This window comes from Podarcis cretensis (genome assembly GCF_951804945.1).
Source record: "Podarcis cretensis genome assembly, chromosome: 6".
Taxonomy (NCBI): Eukaryota; Metazoa; Chordata; class Lepidosauria; order Squamata; family Lacertidae; genus Podarcis; species Podarcis cretensis.
Window position 1 is genome coordinate 50,024,521 of NC_137175.1, and position 26,883 is coordinate 50,051,403.

Below are 26,883 nucleotides of genomic sequence, written 5' to 3' on the forward strand. Positions count from 1 at the left end.
TGAGAAGTGCATTCTCGGCACAAAGCTGGTTATAACCATCCCAGCAGAATGTGCATTAGATTGTCAAACAATGTAGGACAGGGACAACATGGGGATTATATTGTATGTAAATATTATTATTAATTACAGTGGTACCTCGGGTTACATACGCTTCAGGTTACACACTCCCCTAAGCCAGAAATAGTGCTTCAGGTTAAGAACTTTGCTTCAGGATAAGAACAGAAATCAGGCTCCGGCGGCGCGGTGGCAGCAGGAGGCCCCATTAACTAAAGTGGTGCTTCAGGTTAAGAACAGTTTCAGGTTAAGTACAGACCTCTGGAACGAATTAAGTACTTAACCCGAGGTACCACTGTATTAATTATACCCTGCCCATCTGGCTGGGTTTTCTCAGCCCCTCTGGGTGGCTCACAGCACATATCAGAACATACTAAAACATTAAAAACTTTCCTAAACAAGGCTACCTTACGATGCCTTTGAAAAGTCAGCTGTTTATTTCTTTGACATCTGAAGGGAGGGTGTTCCACTGGGAGAGTGCCACTACTGAAACGGCCCTATGCCTGGTTCCCAGTAACTCTGCTGCTCATAGGGAGGTAACCGCCAGAAGGCCATCAGAGCTGGATCTCTGTGTCCGGGCTGAATGATGATACCTGAAGGAGTGGGCTCCTTCAGGTATACTGAAACGAGGCTGTTTGGAGCTTTAAAGGTCAGCACCAACACTTTGAATTGTGCTCGGAAACATACTGGGAGCCAATGTAGATCCACATGGTGGGTGCCACTACTGAGAAGGCCCTCTGCCTGGTTTTCTGTAACTTGGCTTCTCACAGTGAAGGAACCGCCAGAAGGCCCTTGGTGCTGGACCTCAGTGTCCAGAATTATGGGGGTGGAGATGCTCCTTCAGGTATACTGGAACGAGGCCATTTAGGGCTCTAAAGGTCAGCACCAACACTTTGAATTGTGCTCGGAAACATACTGGGAGCCAATGTAGATTCACATGGTGGGTGCCACTACTGAGAAGGCCCTCTGCCTGGTTTTCTGTAACTTGGCTTCTCACAGTGAAGGAACCGCCAGAAGGCCCTTGGTGCTGGACCTCAGTGTCCAGAATTATGGGGGTGGAGATGCTCCTTCAGGTATACTGGAACGAGGCCATTTAGGGCTCTAAAGGTCAGCACCAACACTTTGAATTGTGCTCAGAAACGTACTGGGAGCCAATGTAGATCTTTCAAGAGATGGTTATGTGGTCTCGGCGGCCGCTCCCAGTCACCAGTTTAGCTGCCGCATTCTGGAATAGTTGTAGTTTCCAGGTCACCTTCAAAGGTAGCCGTAGTCCAAGCAGGAGATAACCAGAGCATGCACCACTATGGCGAGACAGTCCATGGGCAGATAGGATCTCAGCTGGTGTACCAAATGGAGCTAGTAGACAGCTGCCCTGGACAGCTATGAGTCCAAAATGACAGTGTCCCCCAAAGATGCCTACATTCAGCATTTAAATGCACATTAAACACACATTACCACACAGGGTGTACACACTTAAAATATGTTGTTAAAGACCATGCTGCCATGAGTCATGTAATTTTTGCATATGGTGGCTGAATGTGAGTACAACTGGAAACTAAGGTAAGCCAACCAACCATGAAGAATTGTGTGGTAGCCAATGCTATTCCTACCCAGACTAGACCCACTAGACCCACAAGTTAGTGCGCATGACTGACTTGGGCTTATTAAATTCAGTGGGTCGTCTCTGAGTTAGAACTAGCATAGGATACAACCTGTGGCCTTCATTTATCACCTACCATTATAGAAAAGTTGAGCAAACGAACATTTTTTTTTTTTTTTTTAAATGCAGACTTGCCATTTTGGCATGAGCAAAACCAGTGCCAGTTGAGAGCAGTGTCAGTTTTCCTAAGGCTTCTTCAACTTTTGTCTTACTGAGGTGGATTCTTTCACCCACATCCTTTCCTATAAACATTCATTTTCTGCACCTCCAGGCCCTAGAGAAGATTGCTGCCTACATGAAATCCAGCCGCTTTATGAAGACTCCTATTAATAACAAGATGGCTAAATGGTGTAACAAGAAAGAGTAGATGAAGAATAAAAATTTCCTTGCTGCTGCTAGACAAGAAGACTTCTTTTTGCCTTGAGTAGAGCTGATTGGATTGACTAAAGGCTGCCCCCCCCCAAATGTAGTACTCTTTCTATAGAATAGTTGGAAACTATTCTGTATTTTTAAAGCTGTAGTAGCCAATAAAGAATAATATTGTTGTTCTGTTGAATGTGCCATCATGTCTTTATTGGCCATTAATGTGTTGCTTTTATCTTGCTGTTCCGAGTGGTTGTATGAACATGTCTTGCCCATCTATGGAAGAAGAGGGTTGACATTTCTGTTGGTCTCCTGCTAATTTGAGGTCTAGTGGCATTCTTTATATTCCTCTTATGAATGCTTTATTTCTTTTCTAGAGAAGGATTCCCTCCCTAGAGTGAGGCTGTTTGGGTTAAGATTTGGCTGCAGGTGCAAATGTAGCCTGTAGAGTTATTTTGTTGCTAAATCTAACCGACGGTGAGATAAGAGCACATGCTTAGTAGGAAATGCACAATTTTCACAAATATTTTTGAGAAGGTTCTGGACCAGTAGTTACATTACTTGCTATACAGCAAAAACACAAGCAGTTGTGACACATTAAAGATTAAAATTTATTGGGTAGTTTGACACAAATGGAAACATTTAGGAACTAGTTGGAAAACATTCAATTCTTGCAGTGAGCTCCTCCACTCATCTTGAAAGTTCATGTTTTCCCGTCAAAAATGGTATTGGGACACTCGGACATAGCTCTAACTTAAGAAAAGTTTGATTCTTTTTCTGGGAGACTAAATCAAGAATGTTTAGTTGGTCATAACACAGCCTTCCTAAACTTGCTACACTAACGTACTGCTGTGCTAATTTGTCCTACTCCTTATCTTGCATATATTTTGAAATTCACACAGTAATTGCATTGACAATACCTCTTATTTTATGGCATTACAGCCCCACTATTTACAACTTTTTGTATGCACACAGCTGCAGAGGAAAACACTTCACCTTCTTGAAAAGCAAATGGAAAATCATTAACACGTTCCTATTATGATAATTATGTAGTGGTTAAAGATGGCTGCTCTGGTGGATCATCCTGTCAAGAGAAGCAAGGAGAGAGGAATTGATGCTGGATAAACTCTAATCATTACATTTACCACAGTTACAAACCTCTAAGAAGCTTTGAGGTTATATTTCAGAATTGCTTACTTTATCCTTCTAGCAGCTTCATAATTGTTGAGCTTGATAACAGTGACTTTCCCCCAAGCGCTTCTCCATAAACTCTGTACTAGATGATGGGGCTTGATGATGATCTGGTCCCTGGAGCCAAAAAGGTTTCCCACCCCCAGTCTTAAAAGTGAGACAATCCTAAAACTGACACATTTAGTGCATAGGAGTGGGTCACTGGTCTCTTTGTTAGCTTTCTGTGGGGCTTGAAGAGAGAGAAGCTGGTGCAGGAATGCAACAAGCTATGCATATGCTATCCCCCTGAATTAAGGAAATCCCTGTATAGGAACATACACAAGTAGAAAACCCCTGTGTTCTACTTGGGTATATCTCCCTGAATTAAGCACCCACGGTGTTCCTATATTCAGGTGCCAACTTGAATAAAATATTGGGAGGCCTTGCGTAATCGATCAAGAGACACACTGCTCACACACCATTTGAATGGCAATGCCTCTCAACTTTGGGGGGACAGCCCCCTCAAATATTTTATGGGGGGGCAAAGGGACCTTGGCCCCTAGGAGTTGGGTCCTATGCCTACATTCATCTCCACCAGGGAGAAACTAAAGCAATGGGAAACTACGTAGCCTGTGCAAGAACACAATGGCATTGTGGCATTGTATCCAGTCAAATATTGCCTACATGAGGAGAAGGGACTGGCTTTCAGCCCGAAGGCCAGATTCCGTCATGAGAAACTGTCTGGTGACTACATAAAAATGGTGAGCTGGCCAGAGGCAAAAGTGGGTAGAGAAACAGACATGGCTCTTAACAGTGAAAACAGACTCTGACCATAAAGGTTGAGAGGTTTTTACATGCACCCACACATATCTCTGTATCCTCTGTCCAGGCAAGTGAGAGGCATCACCACAATCCAAGGACTATTCCAGCCAGACAAAAACACTCAAGGAGGGTGCAAAGCAGCCTGAGGGGTGTGTGGCCTGGGAAGAGGCCACTCTATAGCATACCTCTTGCCCCAAGACAGATGAGTGTTCTGTTGGAGGGCGTCTTACCTACAGTGCTGATTTAATGGTTGAAAGCATGAGAAACACTCTTCCTCCTTCTTCCGGGCAAACTGCTTTCAGCTCCTCTCTGCTCAGAGACAGAATCTGGTTTCCATCAAGGACTCCAAGGGCCTTCACCGTACTGTTGAAAGATGAAGTAAGAAGGGAAAGTGTACATGTGTGTGCGTGTGTGAGTGAGTGAGATAGCATCAAAGCAAGGTGGTAAAAGATGGTACAGGCTTGAGACATTCCCAAAGAGAAGAGCACAGTAAAAGGTAAAAGGTAAAAGGTAAAAGGTAAAAGGTAAAGGACTCCTGGACTGTTAAGTCCAGTCAAAGGCGACTATGGGGTTGCGGTGCTCATCTCGTTTTCAGGCCGAGGGAGCCAGTGTTTGTCCACAGACAGCTTTCTGGGTCATGTGGCCAGCATGACTATACCGCTTCTGGTGCAAACCAACACCGTGACAGAAACCAGAGTGCACGGAAACCCTGTTTACCTTCCTGCCATAGCAGTACCTATTTATCTACTTGCACTGGTGTGCTTTCGAACTGCTAGGTTGGCAGGAGCTGGGACAAAGCAACAGGAGCTTACTCTGTTGCAGGGATTCAAACTGCTGACCTTTCGACCAGCAAGCCCAAGAGACTCAGTGGTTTAGACCACAGCACCACCTCTTCCTCAAGCCTGTGCCAGGCAGAAGGTAGACTTTGCCACAAATACAGTGCTAGCTGACCAAGCAGTTTTTAGCCCACTTTATTTTCAAAAATCTAGCCTATATTAGTTTATCATTCTGTGTGAAAAAACAATTATGTGAGATAGGTAAGGCTGAGAGACAGCAACTTCCTTAAATGGGTAACTGAGAATTTGAACCTGGCTCTTTTACATCCAATCCCATCGCTTGAGCCTCTAGGTCACTTTTGGTTCTGTATGGCTTAGCAAACCTAGAACTGGATATTTCATACAGAACTCAGCACTGAGATCCTCTTCATTTAAAATCACATTTTTGTCTATAGTAGTCTTTCGGTGAAATCTCTGAAGCTAGAGGGAGGCAGAACAGGGCTTACAGCTGGGAAGAATTTCACTCCATGGCACAAATCTTTTTAGCCCTATGGACCATCTCTTATATTCACAACCTTCCCTTCTCCTGTTCTCCCTGAACTTTGCAAAAACCTCCATGTTCTTTGGTTGTAGAACATACTGTGCAAGATAATCAAATCACATTTCATTATTTCTGAGCTTTCCATTTGAGTCATCTTTATACAGAGTTTGGATTTTTTTAAATGCTCAGCACACACCATCCTCGTGATAAGGTATACAAGAGTGGCACTCCCTACTATTCCATTGTTTTTCAATGGAGAAATAACCAGATAATTTCTGAAACTGGCCCCAGACCATGATAATAGTGCCGCTGTGCTATTGGGCTTTGTTGATCTTCATGCCTTTTAAGTCTAAATTGAAAGTTTATTATCTTTGCAGGCAGTCTGCTAAGCTATGTATCAGAAACACAGCACCTAGGAAAGGATGTGGGGCCGAGTTATTTGTTAGGGATAAGCTTTCTTGGGTCAGTTATTAATGCAGCACCTACATCTTGGAAAAGCCTTTCATCCTGAGCCAAACTGTGACTTCTGCTGGTGAAGAACTGGGCCGGAGATCAAGGAAGTCTCTTGAAACCTTAATGCAGAGAAAGATATTTAATAGAGAACAATGATTGCCTCCAACTAAAGGCTTACATCTTGAACAGCTGAGTGGCTGAAATTTTGGGTACTTACTTTTTCTTTCTTTTAGCTCTCAGAACCAAACTAGATATGATTTTGCATAGTTGCTTTAAAAAAAACAAAAAGCTGATGTTGGGGGAGGGCAGATTAAAGGCTTTTTCTCTGCCATGGTCCTGACTGAAATCCATCGCCACCCAGCACTTTCCCAGCACTGAGCATAGGGCTGCAGGTGGTTGTTGGGTGCTTGGCCCTCTTTGGCCAAGTTCTGCTTTTACCTGATGCACAGGTGTCGGCTGTGGAGCAGGTGGATATAGCTTGCCTGAAATGGCATCAGGGGCCCAACTGGGGAGGCCTGGTGGGCTGGAGTTACCCCACCCCTGCTTCTAATAGCTGCTTTTCTTGGAAAACCACTGCAGCTGCCCTTTGAAATCTGGCAGGATTTAGAATAGGCAAGCTTGTCTGCAAATTTCATCAAATTTTGCCCAGAACTTTTTTTTTTAAAAAAAGCTGTAGATGGTTCCTTAAAACAACAACAACAGTAAATCACATTTCAGAGCTTTTCAGTACAAACACTTGTGAATTTCTTAGTCTGTAAATTGGCAAGCTTTAGCCACCATAGAGGATTGGTATGCTTGCAAATTTCATCCGCTTCTGTGAAAAGGGGGGGGGGAGAAAAAGCCTATGTCTCTATATTGAACCGGGGGTGGGGGTGAGGAGAGAAATGAAGCAGAGGGAGTCCCATGCACAGCTGGCTCCCAGCAGTGTTTGCAGAGCTACCTAAATTTCCTCTGGAGCACTTTCTAGGTTTCTGGTCATGCATTGCGTTGCCTCTTTTGAAGGGCAGACATAGATATGCTCAAAGACTGTGCAGAGTAGATGTATTTTACAAACTCATAGCTCCATATCTCTGTGCCACTGCAATGCCATCCAGTACAATAAAGAATAGTACCTACTTGCTCTGCGTTGTTCCCATTAGGTGTCTTCTGTTCCATAGGCTCCAGGATATTGTTAGGGATATAGCCTGTCTCTCCTGCAGCATTTCTAGCAAGCCACCATTTTTTCCGTTGATCCAAAACCTAAACAAAGGAGAACGTGTGATTACTTCAAAACACTGCAACTGATTAAAATGAAATACTTGTGCAGTGGCACCTCGGTTTACGAACTTAATCCGTTCCAGAAGTCCGTTCTTAAACCGAAACTGTTCTTAAACTGAGGCACGCTTTTCCTAACAAGGCCTCCCGCCACCTTGCCCTTCCACCGTTCGGATTCTGTTTTTAGACCAAGGTAAAGTTCACAAACCAAGACATTACTTCCGGTTTTGCAGAGTTTGTAAACTGAATAGTTCGTAAACAGGGCTGTTCTTAAACCGAGGTACCACTGTCCTGCCTTTGAGTTATAGTGAGGGTGGAATGTAACCACGAGAAAGGAGATATCAGTGAAGTTAGTACAAGCCAAGGGCTACCCACTTAACTTTCAAGTTCCATAATGCAGGATAGTAAACCAGGTTTTAGCAAGCTGGTGATCTCCAAGGGTGGAATCCAACATAGCACCAAGTCCCATGTCCCATCAGTACAGTGATTCCTGCAATGTAATCTTCTCCCTCACTAGAGGAGGGAGAAAGTCTGTTGCACTGATGGAACTTGAAAAGCACTGCAGTTACTTTGGACTACAGTTCCCATCTCCAAGGTCACACTGGCTGGAGCTCTTGGGAGTTGAAGTCCAAAATATTTGGAGAGCATGGCATTGGCAAAGGTTGCATTAAGCAAAAATTATCAGTGAAGCAGAAATGGAATGAGCTAGTTGGAACAGTGAATCATCAGAGATATTAAGAAAAGGTTGGAGAGACTTCTCTCTTTGGGTGAGAGAGGTTCTATTGTCTACTGATTAGCTTCCAGCTCCAGAGTCCATCTACAGCAAGAGCGATTTATTGACAAAGATTAATGTTCAAAGTCTTTAACCCTTAGTGTGTCTTTTCTTTCTAATAAGCTCATGCAACACTGCTTGATAATGGGAATTATTACCCTATTCCCATTGATCTGGTTCCGCCCCCCTTCCTGACCTGCCTGAGTCATGATTGGGCTGCAATCATTTGGAGTGCACATGGGTGCAATTAAGCAGCAGGGCAGGAGGCTTGCTGAGCTTATGCAGAAGGAATAGCTGTCAATGGAGGCACAGGTCAATTCTGTGTCCAGGGTAGCTGTTTATCGGCTCCACCTGGTACGCAGGCTGAGACCCTACCTGCCCACAGACTGTCTTGCCAGAGTGGTGCACGCTCTAGTTATCTCTCGCTTGGACTACTGCAACTCGTTCTATGTGGGGCTACCTTTGACGGTGACCTGGAAACTACAACTATTCCAGAATGCAGCAGCTAGACTGGTGACTGGGAGCAGCTGCCGAGACCACATAACACCGGTCTTGAAAGATCTACATTGGCTCCCAGTATGTTTCTGAGCACAATTCAAAGTGTTGGTGCTGACCTTTAAAGCCCTAAATGGCCTTGTTCCAGTATACCTGAAGGAGCGTCTCCACCCCCATCATTCTGCCTGGACACTGAGGTCTAGTGCCAAAGGCCTTTTGGTGGTTCCCTCACTGCGAGAAGCCAAGTTACAGAGAACCAGGCAGAGGGCCTTCTTGGTAGTGGCACCCACCATGTGGAATGCCCTCCCACCAGATGTCAAAGAGAAAAACAACTACCAGACTTATAGAAGACATCTGAAGGCAGCCCTGTTTAGGGAAGCTTTTAATGTTTAATAGACTATTGTATTTTAATATTTTGTTGGAAGCCACCCAGAGTGGCTGGGGAAACCCAGCCAGATAGGTGGGGTATAATAAATTATTATTATTAAAAGTGCTGTTTTTACCAGAAGGTTAGTTTGCTGAAGGGTAAGGAACTTCTGTCTTACCTCTAGGAGATCTCCTTTCATTAATGTGAGCTCCCTGGGGTTTCTTGCATGGAAGTCACATATGGCTTGCATAAGCTGGGGAGCATTAGATGCCCTGATGAGAGCAGGAGAATGGAAAATGAGAGGCCTGCTTTAGGACTAGAATAATGTGTACATATTCACATACAGGCATATACATGGCTGATAGAATCATTTTCTGATTAATTTCTGTGTAGGGATAATCAAGGGGACTCAGAATTGTGAGGATATCGACTCCTGAGACAAACACAATTTTTTCTATGTGCTGTTTTGCTGTTGGGTTCAATGGGATTTGCACATGTCCACAACCCTAAACTTTATCTCCTAGTACTTTGGTCACCTCATGAAAAGAGAAGACTCCCTGGAAAAGACCCTGGTGTTGGGAAAGATTGAGGGCACAAGGAGAAGGGGACGACAGAGGACTAGATGGTTGGACAGTGTTCTCGAAGCTACCAGCATGAGTTTGACCAAACTGCGGGAGGCAGTGGAAGACAGGAGTGCCTGGCATGCTCTGGTCCATGGGGTCACGAAGAATCAGACACGACTAAACAACAACAACAATGTCACATGCTAGAGCCAGTAAGAGAACATACCTGCTTGAGAAGCTACTCCGGCTTTCTGTGCGGACCTGTGTGGAGGAAAACACAAGAAATGTATTGGATATTTTAAAAGCTTATTCTGAGTCAAAGCCACTGCACTTGCTCATTAAATTCATGTGCAGAGACAGTAGCAGAATGATGTTATCCTTTGTCAGCGCTAGTTACCAGGGAAACACACAGTTCCCCCTTGTGTTTCTGTGCTACAGGTTGCAAGGTCTACTTCTGCTTTTCATGTGCTTTTAAAGGAGAGATTCACCTTATCGAAATCAGCAGAGCTCTGCCTCCGAGTGGGCATCGGCGGCACCCATCCACTCAAGACCGTGGGCTGGTAGCTGGGGATGGATGGTCCCTCTGGATGTTCTGCCCTATGGGGGAAGAAGAGAACTTGTAATGAAGGGCCTTCCAAAATGAGAAGGTGCATCCTGTTACAGATGTGGAGCCACAGATGTTTCTCGCAATGCAGGATATTAAGTCCATGACCTTTTCTTCAGACTTCCTGCTGGAAATTCACTTGCGTGGCAGAGTTACTTGTACTTTTACACCCTTTCAAGGTGTGACTCAGAGCTAGGGTCAACAAAAGACATAGTGCAGCTGCAAATGAAGAACATAGAGTCTTGCTAGGCCAAAAGACCAGTTGTCTGCTTCCAGCAGTGGCCTGGCAGATGCCTCTGGCCAGGTTCCTGCTACAGTGAGATATGTCACTGGAATGTACTCACTAATGCCTATCATTAAGTTCAAATGGCATGCTGGTTTGCACATGCTATCTACTTTGTGGGCTTTATCCGTACCTGCTTAGATTCCAAGCATCTCCCAAATTCTTCCAAATAAGCTGGTCTTTGGAATCCAACGAGCGCCTTAGCAAGTCAATTGCTGCAGGAATCAGCAAAGGTGAGGACACCGTAGAGGCCAAGTTGGTCCAAGGACAATTGGACAAAACCTGCAACGCAACAGCATATGAGATTCATGGAGCCTGACAGTCTCTTTGTCCCTGCCCAGTGTGGTCAGGTCTCCAGGAAGGCTTCTTCTGAACATAAGCTTATAAGAACCCTTTGTTGTGCCCAAAGACTGACACACAGAAAGGACCAAAGGTAGTACTATTCATCTCTCTATTGCCTCCTTCTAGGGATCTCAAGGTTTTAGGAATTTTCTTCACAGGTATCATTTGGTGATTGTCCCGTTTCATGCAGAAAGTGAGATATATATAATAATGCTTGGGGGGACATCAAGGTCACCAACAAATCAGGAGCAGGTTAGGAGTAAAATGCATGGAGTCCTTAATCCAAGCACTATGAAATCTAATTATTATGGCACAGGAAAATCCATATCAGAGTTTCAGTAGCACACACTGATATGGCAAATAATATCTTTAATAATAATGGGGGAGAGTAGATTACCACCAGAGGCCTCCAGGAGTCTGTTCCTGGCTAGAATACTCACAATTTTCAAAGTGGAAAAGATGAGCTGAACCATCTCAGGAGCGCTTGGTTGCTGCATTGTATGTTCAAGTTTTGCCTGGGGGGGGGGGGAAGGCAAGCTAATATTTACACTGTTAATATATTTCTCTGGGTGGCATTTAACTAACTGTTTCTCAGAGCAGACCTATCAAAATGCACATGACTAAGTTAGGACCATTAATTTTAATGCATGCAGCTGCAGAAAGCTTGCTTCCCCACCCGTCAGCAAAAAACACTGTTTCAACTTTCAGTTGCTCTGTGGTGGCAGAGACTAGGGAGTGGCACTCTTCCCCTTCCCAATCAATGGCCTGAGGACCATGAAACACTGGGTAGCGGCACCATATCTGCCCAGTGCTACCACCAGCAAGGGGAGATCAGTCTGGCCTCCTTCAACTGGATGTTGATGCCTGCTACCAAAGATTGTCTACTGTGGGACAGAATGAGGTGGCTGCCTCAGGTGGCAGCTGCAAATAGGGTGGCAGGAGTCAACATAGCTGTGTGCATCGTCATGTGCTACCTAAGCTAACCTGCTTCCCTCAGGTGCTGTCCGATTGCCAGTGTGGAAGTAAGGTTCAACTGCTGTCAATCTGGTTGGCTTCTGTACATGGAATGGGGGAGGTGCCACCTTGTCCTTTGCCTCAGGCAGCAAAATGACTTGGGCCTGCTGCCCGTAAGCAACTCATCCCCTTTTTTCCTGGCACTGTCAAATATCCTCTCCCTTCTCTATCTTTCCTCTCCACTTCCCTTTCCCTCTATGTCTTGCCTTTAAGACTGAAACTACACATGGTGTTCTGCTATATGTCATTCCCTCTTCCCTCACATCTCTTCCCCTTCCCCCCTGGGAAAAGGGACAAGTTGGATGAGAAAAGTCGGTAGAGAAAAAAGAGTTAGTGCCCAACCAGTCTCCTGTTAGGAACTGAAGCTTGGGCAGCTAAGAGAGAAAATGAAGAAAAACATTGTTAGGATCAGGCTTGCCCTTTCTTTTGAAAAACACTGTTCCTAATTGCACTTGCTAATTGTAAAAATGGCATGTCATCTGGTTTGTCCCTTAGACTGTGGCTCACAGGGAGGACCTGTGTCTTTTATGGAGAATGCCTGCCAGCAGCATTATGTATTGAATTTTAATTGCTTTGGGAAAAGGGTTTTTTTCCCATCTGGAAAGCAGGTTCAAAATATAATCAATGGATACTATTTGATCCTTCATCCATCTCTGTACTGGTTCACATCCCTATTCCCCATCTTCTCCTATCCATATATTCCTTATCCTGCTCTGGTGGGTCAAGATATCTCCAAAACAAATCCACCGTGAGCCTCTCCATGTGCAATGAATGGCTGCAGCAGGACACAATAGGGCTCTTTGTGCATCTGCCCTAGTTGCTCCGCACTTGGGAGGCCAGGCCTTCAGGCAGGGGAGATGCCTCTCTCTTCAGAAATGCGGCCAGCCCTGCTCATGCTGGAGAATTTCCTTGCCAAGTTTGTGCAGGCTGCACACTGACCTACCAGCAAAATGAAGCTGTATTTGATGTTCTGGAAACAGTTCTTGAACTCAGGCTCCGGAGGCATTGCTGCAGATCCAGAGAAAGAATCAGTCAGTCAGCTCAACCAAAAACAAACAGGTGTTACAGGCAGTGTTACTCATGTAGAAGCCTTTGTTTATCTAGGCTCTTAATTTATGGGCTGGTTCATAGCATGAACACATGCACACAGCTTTCAATCCCTATTTACAATCCAGATACGCCAAAACAATTGGCGGGTAACATGAACAGAAGCTGGTTTGATCCAGATAGCCTCAATGGGACAAAGTCAGTTTAAATCCAAGAGACTGGCTTTGCTAGCTGTGGGTGTGGTCAGCATAGCTGTCAACGTTTTCCCCTTTTTAAGGGAAATTCCCTTATTCCGAATAGGATTCATTGCAAGAAAAGGGGAAAGTTGACAGCTATGGTGGTCAGCACAGCATAAGTAAAGATCACTGCCTTACTGTCCTTCCAATCCATAGTTGGGGAACTTGTATTTCTCCAGATGTTGTTTGGCTCCTATCTCCCCTCAGATAAGGTGGCAAATAGTGTGTGACTATGGGAGCTGTAGTCTTGCAGCATCTGGAGGGCCACAGGATTCCTAGCCCTGTCCTAGTCATTGAGGTTTTCAAGCACAGTGCAGGTAGTTTGCCTAATAAAAGACAAACCCTTTTATTCCTTTCGTCTGACACTCGCCCACTCACCCCACATCTTTGCACAGGCTTGTTTTACACTGAAAATTCAACCAGTGCCACATTTATTGCAAGAGTTTCCATTGCTCCCAGAAGCTCTCAATACGAATTCACCAAGGACAGATATTTCATTGTCAAGTTGGCTTATGGAACTATGTATGTTTGGTAGGTACATCTGGTAGCTGTGAGTTTGGGCCTGTCTTAAAAATAGCTCCTGAAAAAGAGCTAATTTTAGGAGAGGCATGGGGAAAGTGTGGGAGATTTTATGCAGCTAATCGTAACTGTGCATAATTGTCAGTAAGAAAGGGGTTAAAGAACACAGAGCTGTAAATTTCTAGGCAAGGGGAGGGAGGAAGTATGGTTTGTTTCCTGTTCCCCTCTCTCTGAACCATGCAAGCAAAGCACATTTCTGAGGCTGGGGCTCCAGACTCAGACTGCGTGTTTGAGACTCACTTCTGTATTTTGCAAACAAATATACCTTGCCAGTGTTGTTTCTGCTGTAGCATTGAACAATGCATGAGAGAGACCTGTGATTGCTATAAGTAAAACATTTAAACTTACTAAAGCTTGTGGTCTCTTCACTCTGAGAGGGGTAGAGGCAGGGGAGAATGCTTAATACTTGGACATTTAAAGGTCTAACAACCTACAGTATGTTTCCCCTGCTTTGAAAATGCTGTTTTAAACTCTGCTGAGGGCTGTTTTGGTGTTTTGGCTAAAGAGTGAGTCAAGCCCCCCCCCCCATTTTTTTTTATTCAGTAATTCAGCCATTTTTCTTTTGCCGTTCCCTACACACGTGGGACTTCAGGATTAACTGACTTCCCCAGTTATTTCTCAACAAAAAGGGGCCAAAATAAAATAAAATAGAATATTAAAGACCAATGTTATATCTGAAGTAGGAAAACAGTGAGTCATGGTTCAACCTTCAGCTGTCAAAGGAGCGCTAAGGGCAGATAAGGAGATAGCAAATAAGCGATCAAATCTGCTTAGAATGTTCATATTACTGCAAGGACATGAAATGTCCCCATGAATGAATTACTTGGAATCCAATCTCTATCTCACCATCCTGAGTGCATCGGATACAAAGAAGCCACCCACTCACTAGCTCACAGCCTCTTCATTAAGTTGAAAGTGTAGATAAGACAGAACGTAACCAAGCAACTGGCTTATGGCTCAACACAGCTGCCAAGGCTAATCCTCCACAGGCCTTGGCCAGCTACAGCAGCTGCTTGGAAATTTCCCCTGTCCTAGCAGACACCCTGATCCAAAGTGCACAAGCCATCCCTGGTGGACACCATCAAGAACGGCTTCTGTGCCATGAATCGTGAACCCGTGACCCTCCAATCCAGCACCTAGAGGTGCCAGTGTACCTGGTAATACCTCCAACAGTGACTGCAAAAACCCGCAATAAATATACCGTCAACAATCTGCAACGCATAAGATACTGCTTGCTTTTCCTGCTCAGTTCCTGTTTGCGCTGGCTGGCCTCTCCTACAAAAGTCCCTCCTCCCTTAAACATGCTCATATTTCATTGAATGCCAGGATTTGATGCCCAAACCATTCTGAACAGTGGAGAGGGGCTTTGAGCTTATTTTTTTGAGTGATGCCACAGTGGCTGACATAGGTGCCTTTTCCCTACTATTGACTGTGGTCCTGTCGATTTTTCTATGTAAATACATTGTCTATGTCTTCTTATTGTACTGTTACTGTCAAGGAGGGGGAGAAAAGCCCATGAGATTATCTGTCTCAAGTACCACAGGATCTTGACATCACTTCAGCATTACGTACCTTGGCCTGGTGTTAGGGTAGGGTACTGTTCTTCAACCCTGGGCTCCTGGATGTTCTTGGACTACAACTTCTGTCATCCATGACAGTTGATGGGAATTGTAGTTCAACAACATGTGAGGGACCCAAGGTTGATGCACACCAAGGCAGGCATTGTCATTTATTGATCTGCTTAAGGCAGAAAAATGCTTGGGGTCAGCCCACTTTCAGAACCTCATGGTGGCCTCTTTGCCATTCTTATTTACCCTCTTTGCCTTTATTCTTTTTTGACTTCTTCTTCTTCTTGTCATTCTGGGATCTACTGGTCTCCTGTACTTTCCCTACAAACGTTTCAATGTCATCCAAGACATGGTTCAGGATCTCCTGCGGCCAGCAAAGAAACAAAAATAAATAAATAAATAAATAAATAAATAAATAAATAAATAAATAAATAAATAAATAAATAAATCAGACACTGCATCGAAAGCTGTTGCTCAAGGAACCACCAGTAGTTCAAATTCTCACAGCCATCATAGGAGACTTTGTTTTATACTGATTATGGCTGATTATCTGTCATTTTTACTTTGTTTGTTCTTCAGCTCAGGTCTGGGAGAAAAGTCTCAGACAAAAGAGCAGGTAAATTAGTTGTACATTTGGCTATCACAAATTACTCCTGGACCAAGGGTTATAGGGTTATAGGAATCCGTTAATGTTTGTAGGGTTGGCTCCTAACTGCCCATCTTCCTGACTCCCTTCTATCCTCCAAACCAATTTTAGAGCTATCTGTCAATATCTGCTCAGCAGAAGTACTTCTTGACTGCACACTGTTCTTCAAAGTAGCCCAACTCATGTCTCTAGCCAATAAGCATTCATATCACACCATTCATTCATTATTTTATTTGTATGTTGCCTTTCCATAGTTAAAGCCATGCTCAATGTGGATTACAATATTAAAAAATACTTAATTACAAAGATAACAAAAGTAGTCATGAACAATAAATAAAACCTCAAAAAGCACACAGCCAAATTGAAAAGGTTCCACATTAAACACATTAAGATTTAAGATAAAGATACAAATCTCTCTCTCTCTCTCTCTCTCTCTCTCTCTCTCTCTCTCTCTCACATCATCTCAATAATAGCAAAAACAAAAACCCCTAAACAATGCCCCAGCCCAAAAGTCTGTTTAGCAGCCTCAGCTTTTGTAGCTGGAGTCAGCCTGAGCCCTCCCCTCCCAGACCAGGTGGAAAAAGGCCTCCAAGGCAGGGAGCTGGTCTTCCAGGTCTCACAGCCAAGAGATGCCCCTCTCCCTCTGTCCGATCAAGCTCCGAGACAACACAGCTTTCCCGCCCTGCTTAATCAAATAATCCTCCCTGTTATCAGTGCTTGAGGTTCCTACCCTCTAGAAATACAACAGGGAAAGAGGTTGAGTTGGGGCCTGCAGGATGTGGTATCCAGGAAAGTACTTACAGCATCTCTGTCTATGTCCTGCATCATTGGAGGCCCAGGGTCTTCATACATTGACTCATATTTCTGCTGCTGGGGAAGTGGCTGTTCTGATTCTGCAACAATCAGAGTCCCAAGATCAATAATAATAACAATAATTTATTATTTATACCCTGCCCATCTGGCTGGGTTTCCCCAGCCACAGTGGGCAGCTTCCAACAAAATATTAAAAATACATTAAAACATCAGTCATTAAAAACTTCCCTAATCAGGGCTGCCTTCAGATGTCTTCTAAAAGTAAGATAGTTGTTTATTTCCTTGACATCTGATGGGAGGGCATTCCACAGGGCGGGCGCCACTACCGAGAAGGCCCTCTGCCTAGTTCCCTGTAACTTCGCTTCTCGCAGTGAAGCAAGACATACCACATCAGGAAACAGTGCAACCATTTAACACATTGCCAAAAGAGATGAAATGCACCACTGACAACGAAGACACGCAACTCGCAGAAAATTTGCATGTGGCAGTTTATACGTAGGAGCTGCAACGTTTGAAATAATTACTAAAATTAATTTATACAGAAATAAAATACATCTCACTATAGTGGGGAAGGCTGGGACCAGGTGACCTGCTCACTCTGCTGTTCAGGTACTAACTGTTGATAGGCAACGACAAGACCCCCTACTCTTCCTTCTTATGCTTCTTTAACTTTAAACTGGGCTTGAAGTGGCCCTTTAAATAGAGGATAGCCCTTTAAATAGAGCCTTCTCACAGCTCTTCAAACAGAGAGCTATCTTCTGCAAAGTAGGATACACATCCTAAGCAATGGCACAGCTGATTGAGACTTTAGGTGGTGGGGCCAACTGGCCTATCTGAAGGAGACAGATAGGATACTCTTTCAACCAAGTGTGCAACCAGTCCAGTTGTGTAGCAGCTTTATGTCAATCACCTGCCTATCTGTGTAAACAGTGCTGCTGGAGGATCCAGCCTTATACAATACAATGATACGATACAATACAATAATCTTTATTGTCATTGTCTCATACAGAGCAACGAAATTGAAAAAAATCTACATCAGACATTCAAAACAACAAGCCTGCTATCCCAGCTATCCCAGCCTGTTTAGCCCCCTAAAAACTGTGATACCCCATAATTAAATACAATATACTCCCATAGAGACTACCTTACACTGCGTTTAAAACCAAAATCACATTTGGATAGTGAAATATACTCAGAGTCGCAAAGTGATTTCATGCTCTTTATTCAGCTCATAGTGGTGAGGAGGAATGAATGTCCCCTCAAGTATCTGCTTTATATACATTATTTACACAATGGGCTGCACATGATTGGCTAATTCCGGAATTCTACTGTAAGCCAATCAGGTTGTGGATTCACTTCAATCTGGAGCATGATTGGGTGGTTCTTGCCAACCAATCATACTGCTGCATTGTTCTAGGACCAATCAGATTGCTGCATTCTGAATCCTATTGTTCTAGGACCAATCAGACTGCTGCCTTTTGGATCCTATTGTTCTAGGACCAATCAGACTGCTGCAGTTTGGATCCTATTCGACTCAGTACATAACAGATAGAAACTGTTTGTCAGGCGGCTACTCCTAGTCTTAATAACCCTGTACCTTCTTCCAGAAGGCAGAAGCTGAAAGAGATCATTTCCTGGGTGCGCACTATCTCTGCAGCTTTCTTATGACACCTGGAAGCGTAGATTTGATCCAAGGTAGGAAGAGTGCATCCAATTATTCTCTCCACAGTCTTTACAACCCTGGACAGCATTGTTTTTTCCCTGACTGTGCAGCTCCCAAACCACACATACAGAACATAAGTTAATACTCTGAACAGTACAATGGTACTGTTATAGGCCCATGTCGTAAAAGCGTTTGCTTGTGCTCACCTCCACCCTCCCCAAAATCTGCTTTAGAGGGTTGGGTGAATCCCTAGAACAGATTTAGGGGGATGCAGGTGGAGGAGTGGAAGTCCTTGCACTAAAGAGACACGTTATGCAGTGCTACTTTGGATACATCCCATAGGCATTTATTCTTGCTTTGGAGATACAATGTCTCCTCTGACCGCTTCCTGATGCATTATGAGAGTGGGAGCTAGAAATGCTGCTGTGTGTTGCAAGAGAGACTGTAACGTCATCATTACCATAGTCCACAGGGACTGGGCCAGCTCTCCAAGGATGTTGCTGCTGCCTCTGCCAAGGCTGCTGTGCTGGGGAAGGCGTATGGTTCAGCTCCATTGGCCCTGCTGGTCTTCTTTCTTGGGAGATCAGTGGGGATTTGTCGGTATGTGATGATCTGCTCTGCTGGTACAACATATTCTCCAGGTTGCTCCTGATAAGATAATTGAGAATAAGTACATTCTTAGGAAAGCAAGAATGAAGGAAAACCTTGGAAAATTCAGCACGGAATTTGAACCTAAAGGAACTGGAAGAGCACTGGTGGAATCTGCCTGGGAGAATTTGGATAACTAGAAATCACCAAAAAGTGTGAGAAAAAGCTTGTGAACATGGGAGAGAGAGAGATGCCACATGCTTAACAGACAAGTGAGGTGGAGATTCACAGCCTAACAACTCAGTATGATTGGGTTCCAGGTGGCCGGTAGAAATAATACATTTCTCTATGGCTGGGATATATCTTACGTTGACTTGGGGGAGAAGTCTCTCTGGGCTGAGGAGTTCTGCATTGATAATGATTATGCACAAGTTAAAATCTAGCAGGCTTCTGGAGAAAGAAAGGTTTGGCTGTCCATACTGCAGGCCTCTAAATCTCTCACTACCTGAGCAAGTTGTGATTCTGCTGTTCGTCTCTCAACTCCTCAACGGCCTTCTCCACTTTGGTTTTCAGCAGCTCAGCCTGGAGGAAAGTAAAAGCACCGCAAGTCTTATCACTTTTTACAACCATTCACCAGCATCTATCAAAGTTCCCCTGAAAATATCTTCCTCTAATCTCAGCTTCAGGCATGCTCTGAGCTGGAACTGCTGCTATTACTGTGGTGCACAGGGAATAGAAATCACTCTCAATTTCTATGGCAATAGCAGCAGTAATGAGTTCCCTATACCCTTGGGAGGAAATCTGTCATCAGATTATGGAACTCCTCTTAGCTCATGGTAGTGCAGGATGGAGGACACATACTTGAGTGATCTAAGTTGTAGTGAGTACAGGGAACTTATACAACACAGTTCTTACTCTCAGATTCTCCCTCCCTCCCTCCCTCCCTCCCTCCCTCCCTCTTTCTTTCTTTCTTTCTTTCTTTCTTTCTTTCTTTCTTTCTTTCTTTCTTTCCATCCATCTTGCAGACAGACACATGGATAAAGGTCAAACTACACATGTTAATGTGTGACTGCAATGATTGTGTTTTAAATCACAACAAAGGGAGGCAATGAGAATCAGGAGCACAATGAGAGATTTTTGCTCTTGCCCCATGATCCTGGCAGAATCCCTCCCCACCCCAGCTGCTATTTGCCACAGGAGAATAAAACAAACTACTAAATAGCAGCTGGGTGGGTGTGAATCAGGATTATGGTTCAAGGGGAAAGTTCCCCATGTGCCATGGCCCCACCATGACTATCTAAAAAGACAGAGTAAATGCAATCTTGCATTTCATGGAACATACAGGTTGTTATAACCCCCCTCCCCGCCCAGGTCTCTTCCTTCCTCTGGGCCCTGAAGTTGCTCACTCCAATCTGCTCGCACTGAAACAGCATGATGCTAGTCCTGGATGGTCTCATTTCTTTCACCGTGATGGCCAAGATGGAGTTGTAGATGCAGCTGTCCAGGACACAGGCACATTCCTGGATATATTCCAGGGGGTAACTATCCAGCTCTTCCTGTAAGCAAAGAAAGAAATCAGTGTACAGTCAGCAACAGAGCAGGCCATTGGGGATTCCCTGGCAATCAATCCTATCACAATCTTCCAGGTCTGAAGGATGGGGTGGGGAGCACTACAAGCCAACCGGTGACACAGTGAGGATGATCTGCTGAGACCAGCTTGACTTTTAATCATTTTGGATGGTAATATCATGTGTATATCTTTAGCTGGTGTGAAAGGCAGTATATAAATGTTTTATGAATAAATGCACAGTATAAATGTATAAATAAGAGGTCTGGTCGCTTCCAAACAAGATGTGGACTCAGTTACTTAGCACAACTTGTCCCCCGCTGACATTACATGGTGTGCACAATAAGATAAAGCAGCTCTGCTTACCTCTGCCTCAATGTCAGTCAGCAACAATCTGTTATCCTTCACCTGCAAAAGCATGTCTTGTCCCCACACCTGACCTTGGGCATCCATCATCTTGAGTCGGTTAATACAGTTCTCTACATTGCTAATTTCCTTGCCATCAACATTGCAGGTAAGAAGGTGCTGGGAATAGAAGCCATAGTTTAATTGTTGCAGCAGGTAATCAGGACACTCCACCCCTACATAAACAGTTTCCATGGAAGGGACCAGGAAGTATTGCATAGAATGGTCTTCTGTGCTGTGGTGCATTAAGACTCTAGCCTTTCAGTGAAATTATAAGGGCTATAAGCTGAAAGCTTTAGTTGAACATTGGTGGAGGAAATGCTTATCTGCAGGGGCAAACTATAAATAACTGAGTAGTGTGTTTATTTCTAATGATAATTTGGTCCTAGTATGTTACTGCATACTCCTGTTCCTTGGTCCCTGCTCCTGCCAACCTAGCAGTTCGAAAGCACATCAAAGTGCAAGTAGATAAATAGGAACCGCTCCAGCGGGAAGGTAAATGGCGTTTCCGTGTGCTGCTCTGGTTCACCAGAAGCGGCTTAGTCATGCTGGCCACATGACCCGGAAGCTGTACGCCGGCTCCCTCGGCCAATAAAGCGAGATGAGTGCCGCAACCCCAGAGTCGGTCATGACTGGACCTAATAGTCAGGGGTCCCTTTACCTTTATGTTTATGTTACTGCAAAAAGGAATAAAAGAAAATATTAAAGATGCTCATTCCTCCTACTATCTCAGAAAATCCCAAAATGAGGTTTCAGTGGTATACAAATATATTTAAATTTATTTAATTGATTAACTGGATGATCAAAAAGCAGATGATTTATCAGCTAAGTATTTTGAAATTGTGTAGCAAGTATAGTCTTCTAGTGCTGGACCTCAGGGTAACTTCAGATCTGAGAGTCTAGGGCCTGAGCTCCTTCTGGTATACAAAGCCCTGTGCACAGCAGTCAGGAACTCATGGATCATTTGTGTGATGATTTTACTGGATTGTCCTGTGGTGATTTATGGACCTGCTGGTGGCAATCTTCTTGGTGGAAAACCTTCTGGTCCTGGACTGGCTCCACCCACTCAAGCTTCCCATTGAATCTTCCTGGGCAGGAAGGAGTATAAAAGCTGTCCTTGAACAATAAGGATTTCCTGAGCTCTAATGCGCTCCTGGCTACTTGCTTCCCCCACAGCTCTTGGCTCCTCTGCCCATGGCTCAGCCTTGAGTGAGGGAGCAAGTGGGATCACAATTGACATGTTGTGTCCCTGCCTGATCCACATTCATCTGAATGAATGATGAGAGCCTCTGCACATACAGTGGAGCGGTTCCCCATTTCTGTGGAGAAAGCCTTATTCATGTAGGTGTTCTTTGAACACATTCAAATGAATGTGTCTAGATTGGGGATGGTGCATGATGCTGTGATCCTGCTCCCTTCACCAAACATGTTCCTTTGAACACATGTAGGAGATGAAAGCCAGGGAATGGGCGAGCCACATGGGATCTCCTGTAGGAGAGAGTATGAGGCCACCAGCAGGTTAGCAAAATGATGGGAATTGTGTGGCACCACCAAGTGTAGGAACTGGCACCACTGTGTGGGACCAGTTCATTCTTCCACCATGACTGGACAGAATAAATGTCTTCCCCAAGCTTTTCCTACCTCCACCCGGTGCTGGAATTCATGTTGGTGCTTTATCATACTTTCAGTATATTCCTTCCGCTGGTCTGTGAGAGCAAGAGGGAGAGAGAGGAGACACAGTATGAAGAAATCAACTTCAGTATCCCGAGATGCAAGGGAATCCTCACTTAAATATATGAATCCAAACCTCTGTATGAGGTTTGTACAACCTCTTGTACAAATATCAGGGAATTCAGAATGGTCAAATAGCTTTGGCTCCAACGATTCATAAGGAAGACAGCTTGGCAGGAGTTTCTTGTGTGGCCAATGAGTTGCAAGCAGGTGCATAAGTTGGAGAAGGGCCGTCCCTATTATTAGGCAGAGTGTGGCAACTGCCTTAGGCAGCAGACGTTGTGGGGAAGCAGCATCCAGATCCCTAGCTGTACCCATTAGTTGGAGGGCAGAATTGTGTGTGCCACACTGCCTGCCACCACACTGGCCTGAGGTGCAGTGACAGACACAATCCTATTGCCAATACCAAAAGAAAATCCAACTGCCAGTCCAGTTTACTTTTGCACCATCCTCACCTTTGCCTTAGGCAGGAAGATGTTATGAGACCTTACTTCCTAGGTAATCCTTGGGCTTGCTTTACATCACCCTCCCCACTACCTCATCCCTCCTGGTAAACAGCAGTGACGTGATTTACCTGCTTAGGAGGTTAGGTAATCATCTCTGCTTCACCATGTGGTCTACTACAGCCCTATGGCTTCATTGCTGTGTGATTAGAATGGATGTGTGGCTTCTATTAATATGGCTCCAATGTCAAATGATTAACTGTGCAACTAGGGAGAATTTCTTATTTTTTATTGACAAGCAGGAGGGTGGGCGGGGGGGGGGAGCTCTCCACCCTTCTAACTAGCTTGTTTGTGAGGGACGGCTGATCTCACTGCTGTCTGAGGAGGGGAAGTGAAATCATAAAGGAAAGTGGCAACTATATTACTCTAAGGCCATTCCCTGAGGTAAAAAGTGTTCTAATACTGCTGTGACAGAAATAGGAGAGGACGCAGGTGGCATCTACAATTTGATTATCTCTCTCTCCCCCCCCCCAATATGAGACTTTGCAGCAAATAATAAAAATGAACAAAGAAACCCTGAGAGCTCTCGGATGGGGATTCAGACTTATTAAGACTGGAGATGTTGAATGCAGGAGAAAAGAACAGGCTGTTCTTACGGTAAATGGACTTGCCACTTGGCCTGGTCATGCTGTTGGCTTTGTTGAAGCTGCTCTCAGTTTCACTGTGGAGGAAGCAAAAAGACACAAGGGGTTGAAATGTCCCCTAGGTTTTAAAATGTCTAAATATATCCACCTTACGTGCCTTAAATTCCCTCACCCTTCATCACTACTAAGTAAAGGTAAAAGGGCCCCTGACCATTAAGTCCAGTCGTGACCGACTCTGGGGTTGCGGCGCTCATCTCGCTTTATTGGCCGAGGGAGCCGGCGTACAGCTTCCGGGTCATGTGGCCAGCATGACTAAGCCGCTTCTGGCAAACCAGAGCAGCGCACAGAAACGCCATTTACCTTCCTGCCAGAGCAGTACCTATTTATCTACTTGCACGTTGACGTGCTTTCGAACTGCTAGGTTGGCAGGAGCAGGGACCGAGCAATGGGAGCTCACCCCATCACGGGGATTTGAACCGCCGACCTTCTGATCGGCAAGTCCTAGGCTCTGTGGTTTAACCCACAGCGCCACTCACGTCCCTTCATCACTACTACATGGAGTCAAAACTGGGTACTGATGGCATCTCCCCACAAGTAGGGATGCTGCAGCATCCATCTCAATGAGCCTTCAGGGGATCCTGATAGCAGGAACTCAGTTAACAAAGCTCAAATCCCCACTCAGCCAAGAAGCTCACTGGGTGGCCTTGGGACAGTTGCCATCTCTCAACCTAACCCATCTCACAAAGATGCTGCAAGGCTAAACCTCAAGTTGCTTGGAAGAAAGGTGGGATATACGAGTAATAAACAAAAAAGCAAACAAACCTTAACTAGCAACAAGGCTGAAAAGAGGCATATTTTAATACTGCCATGGGAACTATGTAGTATTTTGTATTTGCAAACCACCGAATCCTAATTAGAACTTGGCAACTTCCAAAGAAGGAACATAAAAGGTCTAACGTTTTCAGAATCAAATTCTTCCTGATGAAGAAAGACTCTTGTCCACATGCAAGAATGAATATAACGTGAAGAACAGTTGGTTGTGGCAAGCAGAGTCCTCCAGTGGTATCAAATGGTATGAAAGATATGCATAAACTTACTTGTAAGAAATGTCATTCCTATGGTGAAAGAGATCTGCCATCTTCCTGACTTTTGATCCTGTGGATTATACATCAATTATATCTACAGACAGATGCCCAACACTCATGTCTATCTAATCAATATTTCAGGTGTGCATGAAAGAAGTGGTGGGATATGGTAAGTTTCTCTCTATTAAAGACTTTGGATCAAATTGTGAACTTCTGTACATCTAGCTGCCCACTCAAATCTATTCAGAGGCTGAAATACAGCTAAGGATAAAAAGAAAGAGAACTAGCAAAAATCCAAAATAGAAGAAGGAAGAAAAGAAGGGAAAGAAAAAACAACAACCTGAACACCATCAGATGGTCCTCAGTACTGCTTCCTTTTATACTGCATATTCCACATCATCCTTAGGCACTAGGGATGGTGGAGAATTTTTATTCAGTTCACACTTAAATATTCCTTAATTTGCACTCTCTGAAATAATACAAGGACTGAAACACAACCACCCTGTGGAATTCACACTTCTCTGAATTTTGCAATGCAGCCAAAGAATGTGTATAAAAAGGCATATACCAGAGTAAAGTGTGCATACACACGCACTTATTAGTGAACTAATATACATAAATGCATAACTGTAGGGATATTTGCTTTGCAAAAAAGTGTACATTAGGAGAAAATCACACTAAGATGCTGGTGAATTTTATTTTTTATTTTTTAAAGATGCTGGTGAATTTTCATGAAAACCCTTTTAAAATAAATAAATAAATAAATTCACATGCTGATGTTAAAATGTGGAGAACTGAACTTTAGACTGGAAAAATAAGAAACCAGAATGAAACTGACAGATGTGCCCATCCTTATTAGTCACCAAGTCCATTAATTATGTTTACCTTGCACAGTTGAGCTTCGCATGGAAATGTCACTCATTGTAAATTGAGCATTTCACAGCCCTTTGGACTTTCTGCTTATGCCCCCACACTTGACCTCTCTCTGTGTGATTACAAATATACATATGCACACATACACATAAACCAGCTGGGATAAAACTTCATGCAGCCGACCAAAACTTGGTGCCACAAATCCTCCTTATTTTCTGTGTGGTGTAACTAAGAGCGGCTTGCTTCACATGACACACCACATCAAATGTGGAAGTGTTTCAGTTTCCTTGAGAGCAGGTTGCAGCCTATTTTGCTTCAACCCAGTTGTTTTGCTGCTGTGCCACACTGAACTAAGCCATCGTTCGGGCTTAGTGTGTTGTCCAAGTCCAGGCTAATAGTTTACAGCTCATGGTTTGCCTGGGAGAGCTAAGTGGTGAGCCCGGGTTCAAATGACACCCTCAGCCAAATTATGGCTTAGCTCAGCACAAAAAGGAAAAGGCCAATAAATAGCAAAGCAACCACAATCTCCTCTCCCAGAGCTTGCACACCTACTTACACATTCATGCCAAGCCATAGTTTAGCTTACTGTGCCATGGGAACTAGGCCATAGTTACCTCTCCTGAAATTTGCCTAATGATCAATAATATTTTATGGCTGAGTCTTATGTTTCCATCTACACAATAGTGGCCTTTAGTAGCTATGGGTGCTCTTAAGAGCCAAGCAGTTTGTTCCATCTCCATATTCCAAATTGCTGGGATGTCAGGACACCAGGAATCAATTATATTTAGGGTATTTCCAGCCAGAAAGATTTGTACGAGGACAACAGGAAGCTTCCTCCTACCAGGCCAGTTTGTTTGTTCATTTGTCTCCAGTAACTGGCAGCAGTTCTTGAAGATCTGAGGATTTCCCCTTGCCCCCTTCAAGCTGATCCTTCTAACTAGAGAGAACAGGGATTAAACCTCAGACTTTTTGCATGCTGAGCACACTACCACTGTGCTACAGTCTCTCCCATATGTGGGGTTGAGCTGGAGAAGGGGATGTGGCCATTCCCTTTGTATGAAAGACAAAAGCACAAGCAGTTCTTGTTGATACATGGATAGATTATTTTAAACCCCACTTTCGTGCAAATTTCAGCTTCGGAACATCCCTTCCACTGAATGGAAAGTCCCTCTATTCCTCCCTTCCCTTTAGACACCGTGACAAACACTCCCTGGAACTGGGATTAGCTGTACCTGGAAGTATGAGAAAGTAGAAGGACAGGGAAATCTGAGTACCATCAGCGAGCGTCTAGGAAATGGTGAAGCAACTCACCTTCTCAGTTGCTGCAGCGATAGCTCCTACTGTAGAACAAGCGCAAGGCCCCCCTCTGCTGCGCACAGCACCTGAAAGCCGAGCAGGGAAGGAGTCGACTGGGTTGGATACATAGCTTCGAGTTTAGACTTTGCCCCCTCTGTGAAAGAAA

At 44.3% G+C, this 26,883-nt stretch overlaps 2 protein-coding genes across 3 annotated transcripts in view; one reads left to right on the forward strand and one right to left on the reverse strand.

Moving 5' to 3' along the window:
- The window catches only part of LOC307219205 (uncharacterized protein), a 28,132-nt gene extending 25,862 nt beyond the window's left edge, over window positions 1-2,270 (forward strand). The window contains exon 16 of the mRNA XM_079982204.1: window positions 1,986-2,270. Within this exon, the coding sequence (XP_079838330.1) occupies window positions 1,986-2,081 (96 nt within the window). The 3' untranslated portion in view covers window positions 2,082-2,270. The remainder of the gene's footprint in view (window positions 1-1,985) is intronic.
- A 394-nt stretch (window positions 2,271-2,664) lies between these two features.
- EPS8L3 (EPS8 signaling adaptor L3) lies at window positions 2,665-26,883 on the reverse strand. 2 transcript variants are annotated; one of them, XM_079980358.1, is made up of 20 exons: window positions 26,733-26,883; window positions 24,561-24,618; window positions 23,476-23,540; window positions 22,287-22,351; window positions 20,607-20,765; window positions 20,080-20,229; window positions 19,179-19,255; window positions 18,546-18,733; window positions 16,411-16,502; window positions 15,210-15,327; window positions 12,477-12,541; window positions 10,960-11,034; window positions 10,311-10,459; window positions 9,779-9,887; window positions 9,517-9,551; window positions 8,906-8,999; window positions 6,956-7,078; window positions 5,873-5,958; window positions 4,300-4,432; window positions 2,665-3,161 (listed from the first exon to the last, which is right to left on the reverse strand). In XM_079980358.1, exons 2-19 carry the CDS (start codon window positions 24,599-24,601, stop codon window positions 4,300-4,302), a joined length of 1,824 nt encoding a protein of 607 aa, XP_079836484.1. In that variant the 5' UTR covers window positions 24,602-24,618; window positions 26,733-26,883; the 3' UTR covers window positions 2,665-3,161. The 2 variants fall into 2 exon arrangements, with proteins under 2 accessions (XP_079836484.1, XP_079836485.1); XM_079980359.1 differs by lacking the exons at window positions 23,476-23,540; window positions 24,561-24,618; window positions 26,733-26,883 and adding an exon at window positions 22,951-22,969.

Bases quoted from the DNA above. Each gene is read 5' to 3' on its own strand.
- EPS8L3 (XM_079980358.1), bottom strand. From the start codon at position 24,601: ATGGCAGATCTCTTTCACCATAGGAATGACATTTCTTACAA. The intron at 20,766-22,286 runs GTAGGAAAAGCT...TTCTATTCCCAG, and splicing joins AATTCCAGCACCGGGTGGAG to CACCTTCTTACCTGCAATGT. The intron at 18,734-19,178 runs GTAGTGAGAGAT...TTATCTTATCAG, and splicing joins CAGAATCACAACTTGCTCAG to GAGCAACCTGGAGAATATGT.